This window comes from Rhinatrema bivittatum, chromosome 3 (assembly GCF_901001135.1).
Source record: "Rhinatrema bivittatum chromosome 3, aRhiBiv1.1, whole genome shotgun sequence".
Lineage (NCBI taxonomy): Eukaryota > Metazoa > Chordata > Amphibia > Gymnophiona > Rhinatrematidae > Rhinatrema > Rhinatrema bivittatum.
This window is the reverse complement of record NC_042617.1, coordinates 89,579,405-89,605,810: the sequence shown is the minus strand read 5'-3', so window position 1 is coordinate 89,605,810 and position 26,406 is coordinate 89,579,405. Positions and strand designations below refer to the sequence as shown.

General features: G+C 45.4%; 1 protein-coding gene across 1 annotated transcript in view; it reads right to left on the bottom strand.

The window, feature by feature from the left end:
* EML6 (EMAP like 6) overlaps positions 1-26,406 on the bottom strand; it is an 815,949-nt gene that overhangs the window by 370,006 nt on the left and 419,537 nt on the right. The window contains exons 19-20 of the mRNA XM_029593447.1: positions 24,753-24,864; positions 5,729-5,856 (exon numbers count right to left, since the gene is read on the bottom strand). Coding sequence (XP_029449307.1) covers positions 5,729-5,856; positions 24,753-24,864 — 240 coding nt within the window. The remainder of the gene's footprint in view (positions 1-5,728; positions 5,857-24,752; positions 24,865-26,406) is intronic.

Here is a 26,406-nt window from a genome sequence, read left to right as displayed (position 1 = left end):
ACGTTGATCACTCAGGCAGGGGATGGCTGCTAACTTATTGTAAACGTCATCCTATAAGCTACTGGCTCTCAACTAAGCCATATGGCATGCTCCAATGGATGCTGATGAGGTTGTGTGCAGTGGTATCAAACACTTCGTAAATGGATTGAATAAGATGGCATATACACTTTTCCACATCTAAGAGTTCCCAAGTGTATGCAATTCTGCCTTTACTGGGAGGAAGAAAAGGTTTTGGTTTCTGTATACAATCCTGTAATTATTAAACCATGAACAATTAGTGTGCAGATATTTGTGCATTAAGCATAGAACTTTGAAATGCCTTTTTACCATGTAGTATTTGAATTTATCCTTGTTTTCTTTGCTCTTTTAAGAATCAATTCTACCACAACTGATTGATGGGGTGATTGCACCATTCCAAACCATAGGGATTTTTGCACTCTATATTTAAGGTCTAGTTTCCTTGCAACTGGGGCATGGGAAATAGGATTTTCCCACATTTTGTTTGCAGTTCTTGCAGGATATCATAGATCAGGATAGCTGCTGGCTCTGCTGGTATGTCCAGAATTTGGAGGATACTTTAGTCCTTCTGCACATTAACTCCGAGCACTTTCCACAACTTGTCTAGAAACCTGGAATAAGAAAGGTCTTCCAGTAGAGATGAGTGATCTGGAAGCTATGGAAAGTGTTGGAGAGTATCCTGTTAATCCTCAATAGAACCTGGTGGTGAGGGAACACTAATCCAGGACCCCAGTGATGAACAAGGTGACTGAGAAGGGGTTGGTGGTTGCCTAGGAGGGGTATACTCCTGCTGCACATCCTCTGACTGCCTGAACTCCGCTGCAAGTGAATACAGAGGGTTAGAACCTCCACACAGGGGTTTGATGGAGTATTGGTATGAACTGTTGAACTCCTTCTCGTGGGAATAAATCTGATACTGTGGAAAGCAGAGGTTGGTAGGTACCCTCCAAAGGCTTAGCCACTAAAGAGGCAAAGAAATCCTTCACCAGCTCCACTATTTGTTCGAGGGGTTGTCGTGGCCTCTGTCCTGCCATGGGTGGTGGAACATCCTCTTCTGGTATTAGAATGGAATCCTGTACATCTTCCAAGCTTTGCAAAATTTGGATTGGAGGCCAATTAGATGCAATGGGTATCAGACAGCAAATGGGATCTAGAGTCTCCAGATGTAGCCCTTATTCCATTAATTTTGTTGGTGTAAGTAACCTGGTAATTGGTGGAGGAGAGGTATCATATTCCTTTGTGCCCACATTTAACACTCTTGATAGGCAGGCATATAGCTGCATGGGAAGCTCTACAGCATGATGCTTCAATGATGGAACTGCTTTAATAGCCAAAGATGTTCAGTATCAATAATCCAGAGCTCAATATTTTGAGAGCAATGAGGTAGGCATTGATGGCACCAGAAGCTTGTGTTTCAACAGCACCGGCCTTTGTGTGTCAATGGTGTCAATGCATTGTGCACTGATGCACTGTGCATCAACAGTGCCGATACATTCAAGACTCAGTGCTTCTTCAGTGCTGGCTGCTCTGGTAGCTCCTCAGACTAGCATTTCTTTTTCTTAAATGCATGCCATTTGTGTTTAATTGATCTTAAGGATTCGGCCTGTTCCACTGACAGGAAGATACTTTTTGAGGAGCTCTTCCTCATCCATTCCCGGCTGCACTTTTAGAAGAGCACCAACTGTGGCTTCTGAAAGACTTACACAGTTCCTCCATTTACCAGGCTTTCAATCTTTCGGTACATTGGGACATTCATCCACAATGGTAACAGTTGGACTGCTTGTGATCTGCTCCAAGGCGTCGGTAGCACAAGTCATGTCCATTGGTAATATACATTTTCCTGCTGCAAATGTAGTCCTTAAAACCACTCACTATGAGATGAATTTTAAGACCCACGTGCGTGTGCACGTGTGTGCGTTTTCCAGCTCGAGGACATGAACGTGGTGATTTTATAAATATGTGCGTATACACACGCCCGTTATAAAATCGGCTATACACACATACATGTGCGCACGATTTTATACTGATACATGCAAATGCCGCCTCAATTGTGTAAGTGGGGGGATTTTAGTAGATACATGCACCAACATAATTACCTGTTTCCCCAGTAAAAGAGAGGACTTCCTAAACTCCCTAGCTAACTTGCCTCCCCTTTTATCCTTTTTAGCCCTGATCCTTAAAACCCTGTTGATTAGCCTGTTTTTTTTTTTATTATTATTATTATTTACATGCTATCCATAGCAGAAATAAAGTTACGCAATAGGAGACCCCGGCATGTGCTTGTGCGCATAAATATTTACGTGCAGACTTCATGTTACAGACTCAGCCCAGACCCCGCAATGCTCTTTTTTGAACTTTATGATTTCTGCACGTACCAGGAGATTATGCACATATTTGCGCATTTTTAAAAATCTGCATGGCGCAAGCTGGGTCGAATCATGCGCGTATCTCCTGGCTTTGGTGCGCATAGGGCTTTTAAAATCCAACAATATGACTTTCTTCTTACCAGAAATCGTGAGGATAAAAATTTGTTTTTTAAAGATAGCACTGAAAAGTGCTGTTTGGGGACCTCTGAGGCAATGACATAACTTTTAAGAAAAAAGCAAGTTTGCTTACCGTACACGGTGTTTCCGTAGATAGCAGGATGAATTAGCCATGCTGTCTGGGAAGCGCCGCGATCCCGGGTAGGCGGAGTTTCTCTTAGCTGATCACAGAGTTTTCAACTCTGTGCGTCTGCGCGGTCGTCTTCTCGTGCGGTTCCCTCATCTCTTCAGTTTCTTTGTAGCCAAGCAAGAGGTAAGCCCAGAAGGTATGTCTGTCTCTGTGTGACTGTCTAGGGAGGAGGGAGGGAACGCATGGCTAATTCATCCTATCTACAGAAACACGTTTATGGTAAGCAAACTTGCTTTTTCCCGTCGATAGCAGGGCTGAATTAGCCATGCTGACTGGGAGTCCCAAGCTCCCAGGTTGTGTTCTTGTGTATTTATTGTTTGTATGTTTGGACATCAACCCCTGAAGTGGTAGACAGTCTCATGTACTTTTTAGTGATGATAAGACTGCTGTACCTAGTGCTGCATCAGAGGTCGTTTGCTGTTGTAGGCAATAATGTGATGTGAAGGTATGAATGGACGACCATGTTGCCGCTTTGCAGATATCAATTAAGGGAACTTTGTTCAAGTGGGCAACAGATGCTGCGGTGGCGCGGATTTGGTACCTTCAACAATGCGGATTCTACTACGATGGATTGGTGAGGTAATTGGGCAGACTCGTATATTGGTGAATTACGCATCTTGTATTTGATATCAATCTTTCTTGAAGTAGCCGGTGATGAGAAAGGAGTCTTCCAAATTTTAAAGAGTAGATTTTCTAATACTGAATGAGGAGGAAGAGCAGTGGACTCGGGAGGAGATTCGAATATTTTTAACATACCGAGCATTTCAGCTCTGGGGTCAGGTATTCTTCCTGTTTCCACCTGAAGAAGACTGCCTACTTTCTCAACAAATTTCGCATAGGTCAAGTCTTCCGGAGGAGAATACGGTTCCGGTAGACCTTCCTGGGGATCAGATGGCATTCCCGTTGAAGAATTCAGAGAATGAACTGATTCCGGAGAATCTGGGCTGAGAGGTTGAGTTGGAGTATCTTCTTTTTCCGGTTCTAGAGGTTCTACAGCTAGAGGCAATGCAGGGGAACCTTCTGGAGAATGTTGTGGTGGTAATTCTTTTGTTTTTTCCAGTTCTTGGAAAAAAGAGCTGAGAATATCTGATATTTTCGTCATAGTAGATGCCGCCAAAGTACCCTGTGGAGGAATGTGTAACTTTTGCTTTGGGGTTTTTGTTGGAATTGCCGCAAGCAAAATGTCCTCAGGTGCTTTTCTTTTGTGTTGACCTTAAGGAGGTATAATCGGTGAAGGGCGGATACGTTTTGTAAATGGCATTTGTAAGGAAGGAGAACGTTTCTTTTCTCTAGAGAGTGATGAGAGACTGGCCATAGAACTACCACTAGGAGAACGGCCTGATGATAAAAATTCTGATGGCGAAAAGCCTGCAATGTCTACATCCGAAGTTAGGGACATTCTTGATGAACTTCTTGATCTTATTAATTGTTTTGTACAATCTGTATGATGCAATTTATGGCGATGTTTGCCCAATGCACCTTGTTCTGGTGATTGAAGGTGCATTGTTTTAGCGCCATGTGCTGTAGGAGCAACCCGGATTATTCTATGCTCTGTGGGTGCGTTGTGCGATAGGCTTTGCACCGTATCTGCTCCGTGCGCCTTAGATGCTCCGTGTGCTCTGGTTGTTCCATGCGCCGCGGCTGTGTGATGGACATAATTTTGCCACATTTGCAATATTTGAAACCAGACGGCTTCGGAGCCATCTGGGATGGGAATTTGTGAGAAAAAATGCGAAAATTTGATGAAAAAATATCCAGTCAGAGAAAAAATTCACTAAGAGAAAAATCCCCGTGTGCGAACAGCTCGCGGAAAAAAAGAAACTGAAGAGGTGAGGGAACCACGTGAGAAGATGACTGCGCAGACACACAGCTAAGAGAAACTCCGCCTACCTGGGATCGCGGCACTTCCCAGACAGCATGGCTAATTCAGCCCTGCTAGCGACGGGAAAAAAGTTAAGATTTCACAGAAAAATATTGAGAGATTGAGGTACATGTCTATGCTAGTGCTTGGATAAAAGACTTAGAGGGCTCATGAGGCAATGCTCATGCGGGAAGTTCTGCACATGCTCAGTAGAGCAAAAGCTCTTCTGGCAAGGAGAGAGAAATCCGCTTAGTGCATCCGGATAATGTCATTCAATGTCATGGATAATTTTGCCCTACTTGTTGAGAGGGAACAACCACAGAATATAAACCGACACCGGGCGGATAATATAAATAAATAAAAAATAAATCACTAAATTAGTTTGAAGGCTGCAGGCTTGGCCCTACATTTTGAGATTGGATGGGGGGGGGGGGGGGGGGGGGGGGGAGTAAGTAATAGGTCCATTATTTATTTTTATTTATTTATTATTTTTATATACCGACATTTGATCTCAATTGAGATATCACACTGGTTTACATTCAGGTACTGTAGGTATTTCCCTATCCCCAGAGGGCTTACAATCTAAGTTTTGTACCTGAGGCAATGGAGGGTAAAGTGACTTGCCCAAGGTCACAAGGAGCGACAGCAGAACTTGAACTCTGGTCTCCTGGTTCATAGTCCACTGCTCTAACCACTAGGCTATTCCTCCTCCTCAATTAGGCCTGCAACCCTCTTTTGTTTTTTTATCCTGCAGCTCTCCATTAACTGGCCATATTCTTCTGAATATAGCCAGTTAATGCTAAGGTTATCCTGGAACAATTTCCCCAGATAACTCTCAGGCACATCTAGAAGTATCCAAATAACTTATTCAGTTAATTCCAAATATCGGAGTTATCCGAATAACTTATTCGGCTAACTCAACCCCACCCCAAAACATCCCCAAAATGCCCCTTTCTTATTTGGCTAAATCTTAGCCAGATAATGACTTATCTGAATATCTTTTAGCTGGAAATGCAAGGGGAATATTCAAAACTTGCCATTCAGATGGATAACTTGTGAATTATCTGGCTAAATGGCTTTGAATTTGGACCTCTGTTTTTACATAATTCTGTTTTCAACAGACATATCTCAATAAACAAATTAAATGCTGTTAATTATCAACTTTAGCTATTATACCTGAACAAGCAGAGTCATTGGGCCACTTTTTTCAATTTCAAGTATCTCTCCATTTTTTGTCCCCACCAGTATATGCCCATGTCCTAAAGTGATGGCACGAACTGAAGGATTGTCTTCCAAAAGTAAACCTGAAAAAAAAGATCTGATGTTTCTTTCTGTAAAACACGAAAAAATCAATTTGTCTTGTCCATACTATTCGTGAGATTACTTACCTGATAATCTCATTTTCCTTAGTGTAGGCAGATGGACTCATTACAAATGGGTATAGTGTGCTCGTGCTAGCAATTGGAGACGGATCTGATGTCAGCACGTGGTACATATACCCCTGCAGGAAGTGCAGACGCTCAGTAATCTTCCTTGCAAAAGCTGTATGGATATATGTGTGACTGACCGATTGATTAACTGAACATGATTAACCTGACCGTTTGATAGTAGCTGGAGACCGCCAGTGTTCTCAACCGGAAGGCGTCGACACCCAGCAGGGTGGATGCCCTATGTAAGGAAACATGGCTTACCTCAAAACGGTGAATCCCCATATATATCGGCAGCCGGGCAGGATGCTGAGTCCATCTGCCTACACTAAGGAAAACGAGATTATCAGGTAAGTAATCTCACCATTTCCTAGCGTGTAGCAGATGGACTCATTACAAATGGAATGTACAAAAGCTACTCCCGGACTGGATGGGAGGCTGCCCGAGGTACGTTTAGGATTGCCCTTGCAAATGCTGAGTCCTCCCTGGCCTGGACGTCCAGACGGTAGAATCTGGAGAAGGTATGGATGGAGGACCACGTTGCCGCTTTACATATCTCCAAAAATACAGATCCTGAGACATGTGAAGAGTGGGAAACAAAGCTCAAAGAGACCTCATATTTAGATGCCAAAAGGCAAAGCGATCGACTTCCGTTCAGCATCGCTCAAGTCAGTATCTTGTGGTCATCAGCAAGCAAAATAACTCCGGACTACGACAGAGCCGGTAACAGTGGCACCCGACCCCCTGAAGAAGGAGGTCTGCTCCAAAACACTCAGTGTCGGGATAACGTCGGTGTTCACCACTTCCATAACATCATTTCAAGGCTAGTCTACGGACATTACACTACAAGATAAGTACATTGTCGGATTTAAGCTTTAATATTTGAGCGATCCGTTCTACAAGTACTCATAGACTCTAAGTGCATATCAGGCAGCTTTTGTTGGAGAAGCGCCCTCATACACAGCCTATAGAGACCAATGATTAGAACAATTCAATTGCTTAGCCTTTGCTTAGCCTTTTAGCATCTAAATATGCCTTTTGGCATCTAAATATGAGGTTTCTTTGAGCTTTGTTTCCCACTCTTCACATGTCTCAGGATCTGTATTTTTGTAGTTTCTGCTACTGACTTCCTGCTTTTTCTGGATTCCTTATTATTTGCTTTACATATCTCTGCAGGCGACAGCATCCTAGTTTCTGCCCAGGAGGCCGCTTGTGCTCTGGTAGAGTGAGCCTTGACTCGTAGAGGTGGTGGTTTTCCCGCTTCTACGTAGGCCGCTTTGATAACTTCTTTGATCCAGCGAGCAATAGTCGCTCGTGAGGCCGCTTCTCCTTGCCCCTTCCCACTGTGAAGGACGAACAGGTAGTCCGTCTTTCGTACTGTTTCCGACATCTCCAGGTATCTGGACAGCAGCCTGCCGATGTCGAGATGACGCAGTATTCGACCTGCTTCCGATTTCTTCAACCCTTCCGTGGTTGGCAAGGATATGGTTTGGTTGAGGTGTAAGTGTGAGACTACTTTGGGTAAGAAGGAAGGAACCGTGCGAAGATGGATAGCCCCTGGGGTGATCCTGAGAAACGGATCGCGGCAGGACAGCGCTTGTAGCTCTGAGATGCGGTGTGCTGAGCATACAGCCAACAAGAACACCATCTTCAAGGTTAATAACCGGAGGGACAGTCCTCGGAGGGGTCTGAAGGTGGGTCCCGCCAGGAAGTCCAAAACTAGATTGAGGTTCCACAGGGGCACTGGCCATTTCAGTGGCGGGCGAATGTGTTTGACTCCTTTCAGGAAACTTGAAACGTCTGGGTGTGTGGCAATGCTGTTGCCGTCCCACCTGGGGCCATAGCAAGATAGTGCTGCCACCTGAACCTTGATTGAATTGAGGGACAGCCCCTTCTGAAGCCCATCTTGCAGGAAATCCAAAATGACGGGGATTTTAGCGGCATGTGGGTTGGTGCTGCGAGTTTCGCACCAGGCTTCAAATACTCTCCAGACCCTTATGTAAGTTAGTGATGTAGAGAACTTGTGTGCTCGGAGGAGTGTATCTATTACCGCCCCCGAGTATCCCCTTTTCCTCAGTCGAACCCTCTCAATGGCCAGACCGTAAGAGAGAATGGAGCTGGATTCTCGTGGAGGATGGGACCTTGTCTCAACAGGTCCCTGTGAGGGGGCAGGGGTAGGGGATCCCCTGCCAATAGTCTTCTCATGTCTGCGTACCAAGGTCTTCTTGGCCAGTCCGGAGCCACCAGAAGAACTAGGCCTCTGTGTTGCTGAATCTTGTGTATAATGGCGCCCAGCAGGGGCCATTGGGGGAAGGCATATAGCAGGATCCCCTGAGGCCATGGCTGCACCAGGGCGTCGATCCCGTGGGAAAGAGGATCTCGTCTGCGACTGAAGTATCTGGGTACTTGAGCGTTGGACCTGTCCGCTGGTAGGTCCATGCCCGGAGTCCCCCACTGATCCACAATCATCTGGAAGGCCGTGGGTGACAGTTGCCATTCCCCTGGGTTTAGGCTTTCTCTGCTGAGGAAGTCTGCCGTGGTGTTGTCCTTCCCGGCGATGTGGACGGCGGAGATGTCCTGGAGATTTGCTTCAGCCCAAACCAACAGGAGGGCTATTTCTAGGGATACCTGTCGGCTTCTGGTTCTGCCCTGTCGGTTGATGTATGCCACTGCGGTGGCATTGTCCGACATCACTCTGACTGCCTTGTTTAGAAGTCTGTGCGCAAATCTCAGGCAGGCTAACCTGACTGCCCGTGCCTCTAGTTGGTTGATGTTCCACCCCGACTCTTCTTTGCTCCACCACCCTTGGGCGGTTAGCTCTTCGCAGTGTGCTCCCCAGCCACTCAGACTGGCATCTGTAGTGAGTAGGGTCCAGGTTGGGGAGGACATTTTTGACCCCCGGCTCGTATGGCCGGGCTGCAGCTACCATCGTAACTGATTCCGTACTCTGGCCGGTAGAGGGAGACACAAGGTGTAGTTCTGCAATCGTGGGCTCCACCGAGATAGGAGGGCACGTTGTAACGGCCTCATATGAGCCCATGCCCATGGTACTACTTCCAGAGTGGACGCCATTAGGCCGAGGACCTGTAGATAATCCCAAGCTGTGGGCCGGGAGGTGCTCAGCAGGGCCTGCAAACGATTCCGGAGTTTTGATCTCCTCTTGGAGGTAAGGCTGACTTTGTCTCCCTGGGTGTCGAATCGGACTCCCAGGTATTCCAGCAACTGCGAAGGCTGTAGGGAACTTTTGTTCATGTTGACTACCCATCCTAGGCTTTCTAGAAGAGATATAACTCTGTTGGTTGCCCGGTGGCTCTCCTCCAGTGACCTTGCCCTGATCAGCGCTTCCCGGCTGCGACCCGGGTGGTCTCCGGCTGCGGGGGGAGAGGGTGATTACCGTCACCGCCACGCTCGAGGAAGTGCACCCGCTGCCTCTAAGCCACGCCCGAACTAGTCTCGCTCGGGGGCCAAGTCCTCACCGCGAACGGATCGGGACCGAGGCTGCCTCTACGCCGCGCCTGAGCCCTTCTCACTCGGGGGCTAGGTCCCTGCCGCGATTCGGCCACTGGACCGAGGCTCTTACCCTCCGAGGGACCACGGAAATCACCTCGGGAAACTCAACTGGGGGAGGGACCCGAGGGTATCACCGCAGGAGTGCGGGGCTCGTCTTCAGGTAGGATTCTTCTAAGAATTTAGTCGTTAGTATTTGGAAGAACGCTCAGCGAGCGTTAGGTAGCTCCAAACTGCTTTGGAGACAGAAATTACTGAGCGTCTGCACTTTCTGCAGGGGTATATGTACCACGTGCTGACGTCAGATCCGTCTCCAACTGCTGGCACGAGCACACTATACCCATTTGTAATGAGTCCATCTGCTACACGCTAGGAAATTTGCTGATATTTGTAAACATGATTTTTACAAAGTCACATTATTAGATATTATACAAATATCTATTCATGTTTATTATATCATCTGTAGTATCTATCTTATTATCTAACTAAAATGATTTATCTATTGAATTACTCTACCTTTCTGTATCAATGACTTTCTGGACAGATTGTGTGACAGCGTTATCATCCATGGAACACATTACCAAACTTCTTATAAGAAAATCAGAATGTTTTAGACATCTTCTATCAATATTGTTATTTCAAGCCTATCTTGAATTGTTTTTCATGTATAAATAATGTAAAGATATATTGAAAGCAAAATTGCTTACCTGTAATAGGTGTTATCCCAGGACAGCAGGATGTAGTTCGCACATATGGGTGACATCACCTACGGAGCCCTATCGTGGAAAACTTTCTGTCAAAGTTTCCAGAAACTTTTGACTGGCTATGTGAGCCTACTGAGCATGCCCAGCATGCTATGATCCCTCGTGCCACAGGGGTCTCCCTTCAGTCTCATTTGTAGCAATAAGCCTTAGCTAAAAAATAAAATAATAAAACGTATCGAACCCAACTCCACGGGGTGGCAGGTGGGTTTCATGAGGACTACATCCTGCTGTCCTGTGATAACACCTATTACAGGTAAAAAATTGTGTTTATCCCAGGACAAGCAGGATGCCAGTCCTCACATATGGGTGATTAGCAAGCTACAGGCTGAGTCATATTTGTAGTTGTTTGCAACAGGCAAAACAACTGGTGCACTATTGGAGAATTTGAGGCAGCCTGAAATCACAACCGGTTGGATATAGAAGGAGATGGGATTATATTGGAAATAAATTCTTTAAGACAGATTGTCCATAGGCTGAATCTTGTTGTCCTTCTTTGTCCAAACAGTAATGAGCTACAAAGGTGTGAAGAGAACTCCATGTTGCAGCTTTACATATGTCAGCTATTGACACTGAACGATAGTGTGCTACTGAGGTTGACATTGCTCTTACCGAATGCGCTTTTACTTGCCCTTGGAGAGGAAGGCCTGCTTTTTCATAACAGAATTCTATACAATCTGCAAGCCAGTCAGAGAGTGTTTGTTTGCCCACTATTTTACCTGGTTTGTTTGGATCAAAAGAAACAAAGAGTAGAGTGGATTTCCTATGGACTGCAGTGAGGTCTAAATAATATGCAAGTGCACGTTTACAGTCCAAGGTGTGCAAAGCCCTCTCACCCTGGTGAGCGTGAGATCTTGGGAAGAAGGTGGGCAAAACTACAGACTGATTCAAATGGAATTCCGTAACTACCTTTGGAAGGAATTTCGGATGTGTACGGAGTACCACTCGGTCATGTAGGAATTTTGTATAGGGTGAGTATGTGACAAGTGCTTGTAACTCACTAACCCTTTGTTGCGTCCGTCGCTACTCGACGCCCTCACTCCGCCCTCTTTACCTCTGTGGCGACTCCCTCCGGGTCTGATGGACGGCTGGCTACCGCGGCGTCTCCATGCCGTCTCCCTCTGGTGTCCCCGGACTGGCTCGATGCTGCAACTCCGCCATCTTGTCCTGATGCCTAGGGTGCATGCGCACACGCGTCCCAACTCTAGTACCAGCAAGGGCGCGAACCTCAGGGGCGTCCCCCTGAGATGACGTCATCTGCTTCCAATATTTAAAGGTCTTTGAAAACGCTAACAAACTGAGTTAGCAAGGGGTAAGGGGATTGCTTCGGCTATTCCTCCCAAGCTATTCTGCCTCCTCGGACTTACCAGATGTACCCGCTCTTCGGGGGCCTCGCTCTTTTCTTTATTTTCTGATTACAGATAGGAACCGGTACTCGTTTCTCGAGGGCCCATGTTCCTGGACACTCTGAAGATTCTCTACTGCCTGGAAGCTATCACTGCTACAAACAACTGTGAGTTACCATTGCTCTCTCAGAGCTTTCCCTGGAACCAGGTACTCGCTCAAGGGCCTAATCCTTTCCAGCTCCTGAGCTTACTTGAGTCCTTACGTGAGTTTTGTCATCTATTCATGAACTCTGCCTACTCACTTTCTACAGTTTCTCAACAGCTCAGCCATCCTGTTGTTCCAGTACCTGAGGGTCTACAGTCCTGCCGGGCATATCAGCTCTCTACTGCCACCTCTGGTGGTTTCTAATAACCTGTTTAATAAAAGAACTAATGTGTGTCTGTCTCCATACTCCAGCCTAGCCAGTGGTCCCTCTCGAGGTATCCTCCCGGGAGCGTGGTCATCTGCCATCGGCCCAGGGATCTACCCACAACTATATCAGATTCATTACAGATTGCTACTCCTTAGCAAGACAATATCTGAGACACTACAAGATTGTTGACTCCTCCCTCTCCAGGAGCCCACTACACAGAGCTTTCTCTACAGATTGCTCCTCCCATCAAGCATCTTCTCCATAGCAGATCCAAAACAGATTGCTAACTCGAGCAGCAGATATACATCAGATTGCTAACTCCCTAGCAAACTCCTCACGGAGATTCACAACAGATTGCTAACCCCTGTGGATCCAGCTATTATGGGATGTTGTTAACTCCAGTGGATCCGGCTAATTATGGGATGTTGTTAACTCCAGTGGATTCGGCTTCAACTTTGGGATGTTAACCTCATGGATCCGGCACATCTCTCTGCTTTGCAGGCTATACCGGGCCTGGCCCAACGCATCTCAGAGCAGCAAGAAACTTTGGAGAAACTTACTGCAGCATTTCATTAGCTACACACACAGAAGATACAAGGCACAGCTTCTAATTAGGAAGGTCAGTTACAGGAGGTAACTTTAAAGACTGCTGTACCACTGGCGGCTCCTATCCGCTTTTCCGAAGAAATCCAGAAGACCCGGGGCTTTCTGCACCAGTGCTGCATGCACTTCACCTTACAGCCAACTTTATTTCCCACGGCTCTTTCGAAAACCACCTACATCCTGTCATACTTGGATGGAAGAGCCCTGTCGTGGGCATCTACCTTGTGGGAATGCAAGGACCCTATCTTGCAGGACATATAGAAGGATTTATGGACTTGTTTAAATCAGTCTTTGATGATCCTGCTCGTAATTCTGTTGCCGGTTTTGCTTTGGTGGACTTGAAGCAAGACAACAGATCACTGGCTGAATTCGCCATAGAATTCAAGACTCTTGCAGCGGACCTATGCTGGGACCCCAATTGTCTCAAGACTCTTCTGCAGAGGCCTGGATACCTGCTTGAAGGATGAGCTGGCCGCTCGCCAGATACCTGACTCGCTGGACGAATTAATTAATTAATTTATTTATTTAACTTCTTTTACTATACCGACACTCAAGACCAGGTCTTATCGTACCGGTTTACATTAGAACAAGGGGAAAAAACCAATTAACGTATAAGTGGAAATGAGAAGTTACATTAAAACAGGGAGAGTAAAAACATGGATGTCGGAAGATAGGACAGAATTAAGTAATCAAACAATAAGTTAACAAAAATTCCAAACTATAAATTAACATAAAACAATAAATTAGTAGTACAGAAACATGGATTATAATCAGCGGAAATATACATGGAAATATATATATATGGAAATATATACAGCTGAAATATACATGGTATGTCAAATGGGAGGAGTGGCGGGGGTGAGGGGAAAGGGTGGGTTGAGGTTGCGGGGGGAGAAGGGAAAAAGGTTGGGAGTGTGGGGAGGGAGAAGGGTGGGTTGGAGGGTGAGAGAGAGTTGGTTAAAATGGAATCCTTCAACGATAGGCTTGTGTGAACAGCCAGGTTTTAAGTTTTTTTCTGAAGGTTAAATGGCATTGTTCCTGGCGTAAGTCTTGAGGAAGCGAATTCCAATGTAGGGGACCTGCTGTCGAAAATGCTCGCTTGTGGATGGAGTTGTGAACTGATGATTTGTTGGGAGGGGCCATGAGCTTACTTTTGTAGGCAGTTCTTATCGGTCTTGATGATGTATGTAGTTCCAGAGGGAAGGTGAGTTGGAGAGAGGATTGTTGGTAGACCGATTTGTGGATGATAGTGAGAGCTTTGAACAGTATTCTATGTTGAATAGGGAGCCAATGTAAGATTTTTAGGATAGGTGTGATGTGGTCCTTGCGCCGTGTGTTTGTAAGGATCCTGGCCGCTGCGTTTTGCAGCATCTGTAGAGGTTTGGTCGAAGAGGCGGGGAGACCGAGTAGAAGAGCGTTGCAATAGTCAATCTTTGAAAACAGTATTGCTTGAAGCACAGAACGGAAATCCTGGAAGTGTAAGAGCGGTCTTAGATGCTTCAGGACCTGTAGCTTGAAGAAACATTCTTTAGTTGTAGCGTTAATGAATTTTTTGAAATTCATTCTGGAGTCAAGGGTGGCCCCAAGGTCTCTGACATGGCTTGCTAGTGGGGTTATTGTGTTATTAGTGAAGGGGTGGTTATCGCTAGGGGAGATAACCAGGAGTTCCGTTTTGGACGTATTTAGGACCAGGTTGAGATTCGAGAGAAGCTGGTTGATGGCATGTAGGCAGTCGTTCCAGAAATTTAGAGTTGAGGAGATGGGGTCCGAGATGGGGATTATGATTTGCACATCGTCTGCGTATATAAAATGGGTGAGGTTGAGGCTATTGAGCAGTTGGCATAAAGGAAGTAGGTATATGTTAAACAGGGTAGGGGACAGAGAAGAGCCCTGTGGTACTCCTTGTTTTGATGGGACAGGGTGGGATTCTTTGTCGTTTATTTTAACTTTGTAGTGCCTGTTGTTCAAAAAGGATTTAAACCAGAGCAGTGCGGAGCCAGAGATGCCTATTTCCATTAGACGGCTGATGAGGATGTCGTGATTTACCGTGTCAAACGCCGCAGAAATATCGAGTAGGGCTAGGAGGTACGATTGTCCCTTGTCAAGGCCCATCAGGATGGTGTCCGTTAAAGAAAGAAGGAGGGATTCTGTGTTTAGGCGTTTCCTGAAACCGAATTGAGAAGGGTATAAGATATTGTGGGAGTCCAAGTAGTCGGTGAGACGGAAGTTGACAAGTTTTTCCATTATTTTAGCTATAAAAGGTAGGTTTGCGATGGGGCGGAAATTTGCTGGGTTGGCTGGGTCCAGATTGGGTTTTTTTAGTAAGGGTTTCAGCGAAGCAATTTTTAAGGAGTCAGGGACAGATCCTTGATTGAGGGAACAATTTATGATGTCTGCCAGAGATCTGGCAATGGTGTTAGGAATGGTTAGGAGAAGTTTGGTTGGTATTTGGTCTAGAGGGTGAGACGAGGGTTTCATTTTCTTGATAATCGATTCTATTTCCAGGGATGATGTAGGTTCAAGAGATACTAGCGTCTGTTTAAGAATAGTAGAGGATGGATTTTGGCTAGGAGTTTGGCTGGGGGGTTGTAAGGCTATTGATGATTTGTTGGATGTTGCCAGTGGGCCAAATAGCCAAAATTGTTCAGAGTAGTTAAATCAGAAGCAGATTGTGATAAATTGCAGGAAGACCTTGTGAGACTGGAAAATTGGGCATCAAAATGGCAGATGAAATTTAATGTGGATAAGTGCAAGGTGATGTATATAGGGAAAAATAACCCATGCTATAGTTACACAATGTTAGGTTCCATATTAGGTGCTACAATCCAAGAAAGAGATCTAGGCGTCATAGTGGATAATACATTGAAATAGTCAGTTCAGTGTGCTGCAGCAGTCAAAAAAGCAAACAGAATGGTGGGAATTATTAGAAAGGGAATGGTGAATAAAACGGAAAATGTCATAATGCCTCTGTCTCACTCCATGGTGAGACCGCACCTTGAATACTGTGTACAATTCTGGTCGCCGCATCTCAAAAAAGATATAATTGCGATGGAGAAGGTACAGAGAAGAGCTGCCAAAATGATAAGGGGAATGGAACAGCTCCCCTATGAGGAAAGACTAAAGAGGTTAGGACTTTTCAGCTTGGAGAAGAGACGGCTGAGGGGGGAAATGATAGAGGTGTTTAAAATCATGAGAGGTCTAGAACGGGTAGATGTGAATCAGTTATTTACTCTTTTGGATAATAGAAAGACTAGGGGGCATGTTCTTATGTTCTTATAAGGTACCTTAAGGAGATCTCGCCTATCATATGCATGCCTACGACTCCAGTGATGCCAGGACTGCCGCCCCAATACGCATCCTTTGGGGATGTATTCTCCAAAGAAGTGGCTGATATTCTTCCTCCACATAGGCCCTATGACTGTGCCATAAGACTGAAGCCCAACTCAGCCACCGAAGGGTAGGGTGTAACCCTCTCTCAGCTCTTGAGAATAAGGCAATGTCGGAATACACTGAAGAAAATCTTCAGAAGGAATGTCGGAATACATTTATTTTATTTATTTATTTATTTATTAACTTTTATTTACCGACATTCGTGAAGCACATCATGCCGGTTTACAATGAACTCAGGCGGGAAGTACAATAAAACAATATAACATTAATAGCAATAACTATAATACAATGAACCAAAGGAGCAATAAAATAAGGGAGGATAGGGGAAGGGATGAGGAGGGGAAGGGGGAAGAAGGCAGACAGATAGGTGAAGTAAAAAACAAAATAAAATAGAGGGAACTATATACAGTTGAAAATATGTACAGGTACCATTAACTTAGGTAGCACTAATGGATGTGTTGAAAAACCGGCCGTATTAACTGGGCGACGGTATTCACTAGGGTATAGCTTATTTAAGGGGTATACTGGAGGTGTACTGGGGGTAAGAGGAATACTGAAGGGATTTGGTGGCGGCCGGGTGGCAAAGGGATCGTTGGGTGGCTAGGGGGGGAGAGGGGACAGGGGTAGGTCGGGTGGAGTGGGGGGAGTGGGGATGGATGGCCAAGCAGGGAGGAGCTGAGAGGAGGGGGAGCAGGGGGTGGATGGTCGAGCAGGGAGGAGCTGAGGGGGGGAACCATGCTTATGGCATACAGACCCCAATAAGCCCTTCATAGTAGAAGTCGATGCTTTGGATGTGGGGGTAGGGGCTATGTTAAGCCAAACTGGAAACTCGAAAGCCTTATGTCCCTGTTCATTCTTCTCACGAATACATCTTCAGAAGGAATGTCGGAATACGTTGAAGAAAATCCATCAGTCGCCAGCTGGCGCAGGCTTTTTCTTCATAGGGAAGAAGGACGGTACCCTATGTCCATGTATCGATTACAGAGGTCTAAATGAAATAACGATCAAAGACCATTATCCCTTGCCGTTAATCTCGGAGCTATTTGACCGGCTGCAAGGGGCCAAGATATTTTCAAAACTTGATCTGAAGGGGGCCTACAACCTTATTCGCATATGGAGTGGCGATGAGTGGAAAACAGCCTTCAATACGCGAGACGGCCACTTCGAGTATCTTGTAATTCCGTTCAGGTTGTGCAACACGCCCGCCATATTCCAAAATATGATGAATGACATCTTGCGGGACCTGCTGTACAAAAACTTTGTGGTCTACCTGGATGACATATTAATCTTCTCCCAGGATTTGGACACTCACATTGCAGATGTCAAGCAAGTACTCCACCGTCTCCGCGAACACCGGCTGTACGCCAAACTCTCCAAGTGCGAATTCTACAAAGGCTCTGTGTCTTTCCTAGGCTACCTAGTGTCGAAAGAAGGTTTTCAAATGGACCCTCACAAATTTGAAAGTATCAAGAATTGGTCTCAACCTACCAGCCTGAAGGCCTTAAGGAGATTCCTGAGGTTTACCAATTATTATCAAAGCTTCATAAAGAACTACTCTTCGATAACTATACCCCTGACTGCTATGACTCGCCAGGGTGCCAATGCTTCTAAATGGTCAGCAGAGGCCATTTCCGAGTTCAAGAAATTGAAGACTGCCTTCTCCACAGAACCATGCTTATGGCATCCAGACCCCAATAAGCCCTTCATAGTAGAAGTCGATGCTTCGGATGTGGGGGTAGGGGCTATGTTAAGCCAAACTGGAAACTCGAAAGCCTTATGTCCCTGTTCATTCTTCTCACGAAGATTCTCTCCAGCCGAGAAGAACTACGGGATCAGCGACAAGGAGCTCCTGGCAATAAAGCTTGCATTCGAGGAATGGTGGCCATGGCTCGCTCAACATCAAATAACCGTCTTTACGGATCACAAGAACCTTGAGTATCTCCGCCATGCACAACGTTTGAATTACAGACAGGCCAGGTGGTCTTTATTCTTCAACAGTTATGATTTTGTGCTTAAATATCGACCTGGAGAATGAAACACCAGAGCAGACGCGTTGTATCGCTCGTTTCACTCGGAAGATGTGCCTGATGAACTACAGCACATAACAGATCCAAAGAAGATATCTTTAGCAACCAGCCAGTCTGTTTCCGCTGGTGATGCCACCATCTCTCATCCAGCAACTTCTACTGGAGAGTCATCTTTAGAAGTGGATCTTGGACGTAATCTATCATCACAACTTCCACTGAAACCTTCAGTGATGTCCACAGCAGCTCTATCCATTACTGCTGATATCATCAATAACACTCTGCAAGATTCTTCCATATCTCAAGATCCATCTGTCATTGTTGCAGAAGACGAATTAGAAATCAAGATCAAAGAGATTCTATATGTTTGAACAGAGGCAAGACTTTTGAATACCTTCTGATTTGGGAAGGCTTCGGCCCCGATTTAATCACTTGGGAGCCTCAGACCAATCTCTTGGACAAAGAGATGCTTCATCAGTTCCACCTCGCACATCCTTCCAAACCTAAGCCTGGTACCCGAAGAGGAGATCGCCCTTTGAAGGGGTTAATGTTGCATCCGTCGCTGCTCAACGCCCTCACTCTGCCCTCTTTACCTCTGTGGCGACTCCCTCTGGGTCTGATGGACAGCTGGGTACCGCGGCGTCTCCATACCGTCTCCCTCCGGCGTCCCCGGATCGGCTCGACACTGCAACACCGCCATCTTGTCCTGATGCCTAGGGCGTGCATGCACGTCCCAGCTCTAGTACCAGCAAGGGTGCGAACCTCAGGGGCGTCCCCCTGAGATGACGTCATCTGCTTCCAATATTTAAAGGTCTTTGAAAACGCTAACAAACTGAGTTAACAAGAGGTAAGGGGATTGCTTCGGCTACTTCTTCCAAGCTACTCTGCCTCCTCGGACTTACCAGAGGTACCCGGTCTTCGGGGGCCTCGCTCTTTTCTTTATTTTCTGATTACAGATAGGAACCGGTACTCGTTTCTCGAGGGCCCATGTTCCTGGACACTCTGAAGATTCTCTACTGCCTGGAAGCTATCACTGCTACAAACAACTGTGAGTTACCATCGCTCTCTCAGAGCTTTCCCTGGAACCAGGTACTCGCTCCTCGAGGGCCTAATCCTTTCCAGCTCCTGAGCTTATTTGAGACCTTATGTGAGTTTTGCCATCTAGTTCTATTCATGAACTCTGCCTATTCACTTTCTACAGTTTCTCAACAGCTCAGCCATCCTGGGATTGTTGTTCCAGTACCTGAGGGTCTACAGCCCTGCCGGGCATATCAGCTCACTACTGCCACCTCTGGTGGTTTCTAATAACCTGTTTAATAAAAGAACTAATGTGTGTCTGTCTCCATACTCCAGCCTAGCCGGTGGCCCCTCTCGGGGTATCCTCCCGGGAGTGTGGTCAACTGCCATCGGCCCAGGGATCCACCCACAACTATATCAGATTCATTACAGATTGCTACTCCTTAGCAAGACGATATCTGAGACACTACAAGATTGCTGACTCCTCCTTCTCCAGGATCCCGCTACACAGAGCTTTCTCTACAGATTGCTCCTCCTATCTGATTGCTCCTCCCATCAAGTATCTTCTCCATAGCAGATCCATAACAGATTGCTAACTCGAGCAGCAGATATACATCAGATTGCCAACTCCCTACCAATTCGCTAATAGATTGCTAACTCCCTAGCAAATTCACAACACCCTTCTAGCAGATGTGATGGCTATTAAGAAGATAGTCTTCCATATGAGAAATTTAAAATCGCAGGAATTCATGGGTTCAAAAGGAGAACGCATGAGTCGTATTAAGACCACATTAAGGTCCCATTCTGTGACTGGTGGTCGTATTGGGGGTTTAAGGTGAATTAAACCTCTCATAAACCTACTGCTAAGGGGTAGTGCTGAAACTGAGGCGTCTCCTACTCCCTTGTGGTAAGCTGAGATAGCACTCAGATGTACTCGTACCGAAGTAGTCTGGAGACCAGAGTCTGAAAGGTGCCTGAGATAGTCTAATAAAGATGACGTAGGGCAGGAAAAAGGGTCTATACCTTTTTGTGAGCACCATATGGTAAATCTTTTCCACTTAAAATTACAGGATTTTCGTGTGGAAGGCTTTCGTGAAGCTACAAGCACTTGAGACACATTAGTTGAAAGATTGAGTGGTTGAAGGATTAAGCTTTCAACATCCAGGCTGTGAGGGACAGGGTTTGAAGGTTGGGGTGGCGCAACCTGCCCTGATCCTGAGATATAAGAGTGGGTGTGGGGCCCAGTCGAATTGGTGTCCTGATCGAGAGGTCGAGGAGTATAGGAAACCATACTTGTGAGGCCAATACGGGGCTATGAGTATCATTGCCCCTTTGTCCTGTTGAAGCTTCACTAGAGTTTTGGTTATTAGCGGTATCGGGGGATACACGTATAGAAGACCTGAATTCCAAGGGCGAGCAAAGGAGTCCTTGGCTGACTGGTTTCTCTGTTTGTGCACTCTGTCCACTCTGAATCACAGAGTGGACAGAATCTGTCCACTCTGTGATTCAGCTCGGATGCAAAGAGGTCTACTGTTGGTTGACCCCAACGTAGAAATATCTTGGTCGCTACTAAAGGATCCAGGGACCACTCGTGAGTTTGGAACTGATGACTGAGGTGGTCTGCAAATATGTTGTGAATGCCCGCCAGATAAGTGGCCCGGAGAAATATGGAGTGTGTCAGGGCCCAGTCCCAAGTCTGAGCAGCTTCTTGACAAAGGAGATATGAGCCCGTACCTCCTTGTCTGTTCAGGTACCACATGGCTACCATGTTGTCTGTTTGTATCAGAACAGTTTTGTGTGAAAGGCAGTCCTTGAATGCATGTAGCGCATAGCGTGTAGCTCGAAGTTCCAGGAAATTGATTTGAAATGTTGCTTCGAGTGTTGTCCAAGTACCTTGAGTCTGGAGGTTGTCTATATGTCCTCCCCAACCCAAGGTGGATGCATCTGTAGTTAAAGTTACTTGTGGTATTGGCTGTTGGAAAGGATTTCCTACAAGCAAGTTGTTCTTGTTGAACCATCAGCAGAGAGATAGACATAACTGGTGGGTTATTTGAATGTGATGTGACAGTGGCTGACTTGCTTGGAGCCATTGTGATCTCAACGTCCACTGAGTTACTCTCATGGCTAGTCTGGCCATGGGAAGTACGTGTACTGTGGAGGCCATGTGGCCGAGAAGAGTGAGGAACTGATGGGCTGTCGTCCTGCTCTGTGTATGCAGATTTTTTGCTAAAGTCAATAGAATCTTTGCACGGTCGTTTGGAAAGGCGGCTTTGGACACGGTGGTGTTCAACTCTGCACCAATGAACTGTAGAATGTGGGATGGTAGAAGATGGTATTTTTGGTAGTTTATTAGAAATCCCAATGAGTGAAGCAGATTGATTGTGCATTTTAGTGAGTTGAGTGTTCTGTCTCGATTGGCTTTGATGAGCCAGTCATCGAGATAGGGGAATACATGGATGCTTTGTTTGCATAAATGGGCCGCTGCTACAGCTAGGCATTTTGTGAATACTCTTGGTGCTGAGGCAAGACCGAATGGCAGAACTCGGTACTGAAAATGTTGATGTCCCATCAAAAAGCGTAGGAACTTGCAATGAGGAGGGAATATTGGGATGTGAGTGTATGCATCTTGAAGATCCAGAGAACAGAGCCAATCTCCTGTTTGAAGAAGAGGAAGCATTGTACCCAAGGATACCATCCTGAACCTTTCTTTCCGTAGGAACTTGTTGAGTTGTCAAAGGTCTAAAATGGGAAGAAGGCCTCCTGTTTTCTTTGGAATGAGAAAATAACGGGAATAGAATCCTCTGCCCTGCTGAAGTCGGGGTACAGGTTCTACAGCCCTGGCTCTCAGTAGGGTTGACAATTCTGTGTGCAGAAGTGTGGAGTAATGATGATGTCTCCAATGCGGTCTTGGTGGATTGTCACTTGGTACCTTGAGAAAATCCAGATGGTAACCGTGAGATACAATTGAGAGTACCCACTGATCTGTGGTGATACTTGTCCAATGGGAATGAAAATTTGAAATCTGACCTCCTACAGGAAGGTTCGGAAATGGGTTTGAAAATTGACTGCTGTTCTCCAGCAATATCTCAAAACCCTGATGCAGGGCCTGTCTGAGGAGGAGGTTGAGTTCTAGGGGCTCTAGGCTGCCTAGCTTGGCTCCGTTGAGGTGGTCTTGACGTTCTGCCATAGGTTTCCGGAGGATAGTATCGTCGTGGTCGATAATAGGGCCACCTAGAGTCTTTTCTAGCAGTTCTTCTGATAGAAGTTTGTGTTTCTGGTGGAATAGAAGAGAGCTGTTTCAAAGTTTCAGAATGCTCCTTTAGCTGTATTACAGCATCCTGAACTTTTTCTCCAAAAAGATTGTCTCCCTTACAAGGGAGATCAGCCAACTTTTCTTGTACTTCTGACCTAAGATCTGAAGCCTTGAGCTAGGCCCATCTGCGAACACTAATTCCTGTTGCAGCCATTCTGGATGATGTTTCGAATGTGTCGTAGGCCGCACGGACTTCATGCTTTCCAGCTTCTAAACCTTTGTAAATGATGTTGTTTAATGAGTCCTGATATTGTTGAGGAAGTGAATTTGAAAATTCTTGTAATTGTTTCCATAAATTTCACTGGTACTGAGTCATATATAACTGATATGATGCAATCCTGGAAACTAGCATGGACCCTTGAAACATTTTTCATCCAAGTGAGTCCAAGAACTTCTGATCCTTCCCAGGAGGCGTAGATGAGTGTGGCCTGATTCTTTTAGATTTTTTCTGGGCAGATTCCACCACCACAGATTGGTGTGGAAGCTGAGGTTTCTGGAAACCTGGAATCTATTGCACCAGGTAAATGGCGTCAGTACGCTTGTTGACTGGAGGTATTGTGCAAGGATGTTCCCATAACTTATGTTGCAGCTCCACCAGGACTTCATGCACTGGTATTGCTATGATGTCTTTAGGAGGCTCTATGAACTGAAGAACCTCTAAGTTTTGTCTGGTATCTGTTTTTGTTACCAGTTGAAAAGGAATGGTATCTGCCATTTCTTTTATGAAATTCGAGAAGGAAAGGTCCTCTGGGGGTGATTTCCTTGTCTCCAATGGAGGGGATGGGTTAGACAAGATGTCAACGGAGGAAGTGTTGGTGTCTCCGTCATCCCAGACATCTGGAGAAGAATGCCGTAGAGGAGTAATATGAGGGTGGAATGTTGGCACCGAAGGCATTGATGGGTTTATCGGTGGCATCGATGGAAGCAGAGGAGAAAAAGAAGGTCTCGGTTTTGAAATCCCCCATGACCCTGGAAGTAGATCGGGTATCAGAGATGGAGGTTCTGCACCCGATGGTGATGGGCGCACTTGGCAAGGCGTCGATAATCGTATCGAGCTTAGCTAGCATCGGTGCCAGTAGAGAGAGATCCAGCATCAAAGCGGTGTTGGCCTCGGTGCTGGTGAAGGTATCGGTGTCGATAAAATCATCGGTGCCAGAGGTGGGATCGGCATCGGTGTTGGTATCGGTGCTGGTGTCGGCATTGATGGCATCTCCCGTAAAGCTTCTCGGACTGCCTGGTGGATGAACCCGTCCAGTTCCGCCCTAATAGCTGGTGAGGTCAGAGCAGCTATAGGGAGTGGCAGTGAAGGCCCAACCAGCACTTCCACAGAGCCCAGTGGAAGAGTGGTACCCTGCACAGAGATTGGTGGGGATGGCCTGGGAGTGCTGGCCTTCGAAGGCTCCGATGAATTTTCCATCCGACGTTTCTTCAATATCGGCTCGATGGAAAGCGGCTGTGTACCAGAGATCGCGCTCAGAAGGGGATCAAAGCACGACAATGTCGATGCTGATATCTTTCAACATGGTCGCCGATCTTCTTTTCGGGTATTGAGGTAGATTTAACGGACGACCGAGAAGGAGTCAGTGATATTTGATGACCGAGAAGGAGTCGGTGATATACTAACGTTTTTGCCGCTCCGGCCGGAGACAACTGTGTCGATGTCGAAGTCGATGGCAGCAACTGCAGATGAAAAAGATGCTCCATTTTTTCCCATACGGGCCCGTCTGCCCTTCACTGTCATCTCAGCACACTGAGGATATGTCAAAACGTAATGTTTCTCATCTAAGCATAACACACATTCCGTGTGTGGGTCCGTAATGGACATAGTGCGATTACAATTTGGGCACTTTTTAAACCTGGGCACCATTTATAGGCTGGACAGCCGTCGATGGCCTTCTGACTGAAATTTCAGTCAAAAACGGGATCGAACTTTTTTTTTAAAAACTTTTTCCGCGAAGGAAATAAGTGTGGTAATTACCACAGAGGGCTTTCTAACCGTGAAGCTAAAATCAGTGTATACAAAAGAAGACTGAAGGGAGACCCCAGTGGCTTGAGGGATCATAGCATGCTGGGCATGCTCAGTAGGCTCACATAGCCAGTCAAAAGTTTCTAGAAACTTTGACAGAACGTTTTCCGCGATAGGGCTCCGTCAGTGACATCACCCATATGTGAGGACTAGCATCCTGCTTGTCCTGGGATAATAAAGTTTCTTAATATTTAAATTATATAAGGTTTGTGTAATTAAAATTTCTGTCAATAGTGTTCACCTTTTTCTATTCTATTTAATATACATATACATATATATATATATATATACACATACATATATATATATATATATATATATATATATATACATATATATACACACATACATATATATAATGATATGGTAATACCTTTAGAGCTTGGTGACAGTGATGATCGTTTAATAGCATAGGTCTTCAAGCACCTTTCAAACATATCATCCCAGAGTCCAACCACACCATCCTTTCCACCAGTCACAAAACCCTTCAGAAAAATAAAAACATTTTAATGTTACTTTCATTAAAGCTCAAGCTTATAAAATCAAGTTTAAGTCGAACCACATTTTATCAAACTGCACCTTTTTTCTATTTATTGTTATACATGAGAAGATGAGGCCAGGACCAAGTACCAGAGAAGGGGAGAATTCTTCTAATTAGACTATTTTGAAAAATATAAGCAGGTCAAACTGTGAAAGAGAGACCTATGTGGTCTGAAAAACTCATGTTCTACAACATCCTTTATATGTTCTTATATTGGTCCAATAAAAGATATCATAACCTACAGAATATTCAGTTGCATTTAGTCCTAGCACAGAAATTGACATCTACATTCTTGTGAAAAGCTCTACGATATCTTGAGTGTCCACAGCAGCTCACACTTCAGTCAAAAGATACAGCAACAGCAAAGTGCTGCCATGCAGCATGTTTTACTAGTCATAGTGGGCTTGATTCACCTATGTAATGACCAGAAAATAAACAATTGTGAATATTCAAAGTTCTTCATTTTCAGTTTTTATTTTATTTTATTCTTCCTGGGAACGAATCAGCATTTATTACAATAAAAGCAGTAACAGGAGAAAATCAATGCAAAATCAATCATTTTTCTGGGTAAACACTCAGCAGGGTTTATTTTAGTGAACAGTTATATGAGGCGCCACTCAGTACCTCCTCTTTTGCTAGCAAGGATTGGAAATTGTACTGAGGTATTAAAGTAAATGACTTGAAATTGAGAGTAGAAGTCAGCCTGGGACTGAATTAGTATCTCAATCCAGTTTCAAGGGCCACAACAGAAACATTCACACCATGTCTCTTGTCAGATTCTTATGAATCTATGAATTTTGTTGCATACCACAGTCACTTATTTGGTAAAAGGATACAATGAGATAAATGTGACGTACAATGTGACGTAGGCGCGCCCCAGTGCTACGATAGCGACACCTCCTGAGAAAGAAACATCAGGGCAGGTTCTACCATCCACCCTCCACCAACCACACCGACACCGGTGTGAAGAAACAGCTTCTGCAGAAATAAAGGCAAGTGCCTTTTTGAAATTCGCTGTGAATTCAGGGGAAACAGAGAGAGCCTTGGACATGCCCCCCAGAGTAACGTAGGCACGCCCCAGCGCTAAGACAGCGACACCTCCAGGCGTCGCACGCCGTGCATCGCGCGCCGAAGGGGCGCAACAAAGGGGCTATCCCCTTTGTGCACCCCTTCGTGCAATCCCAAGTGCCGGTAATATATAATCTCCAAATACTCCCTGAACATAAAGAAAAATGGCAATCCATCAACCTTCATCAGAATGCAAAGACAACAGAAACAGAACAAACTCCAACAACTGGAAAGTAAAAGGTATGAAATCTAAAACAAATCTCAAATATCAACACACAACAATTAATCACAACATCAACACTTCACTCTGTAACTATCTAACACTCTCCTTCCTACTCTTTAATGCTCAATCAATAATCAAAAAATTCCTATCATCAACGACCTTCTCCAAGATGAAAAACCAGACTTTATAGCTATC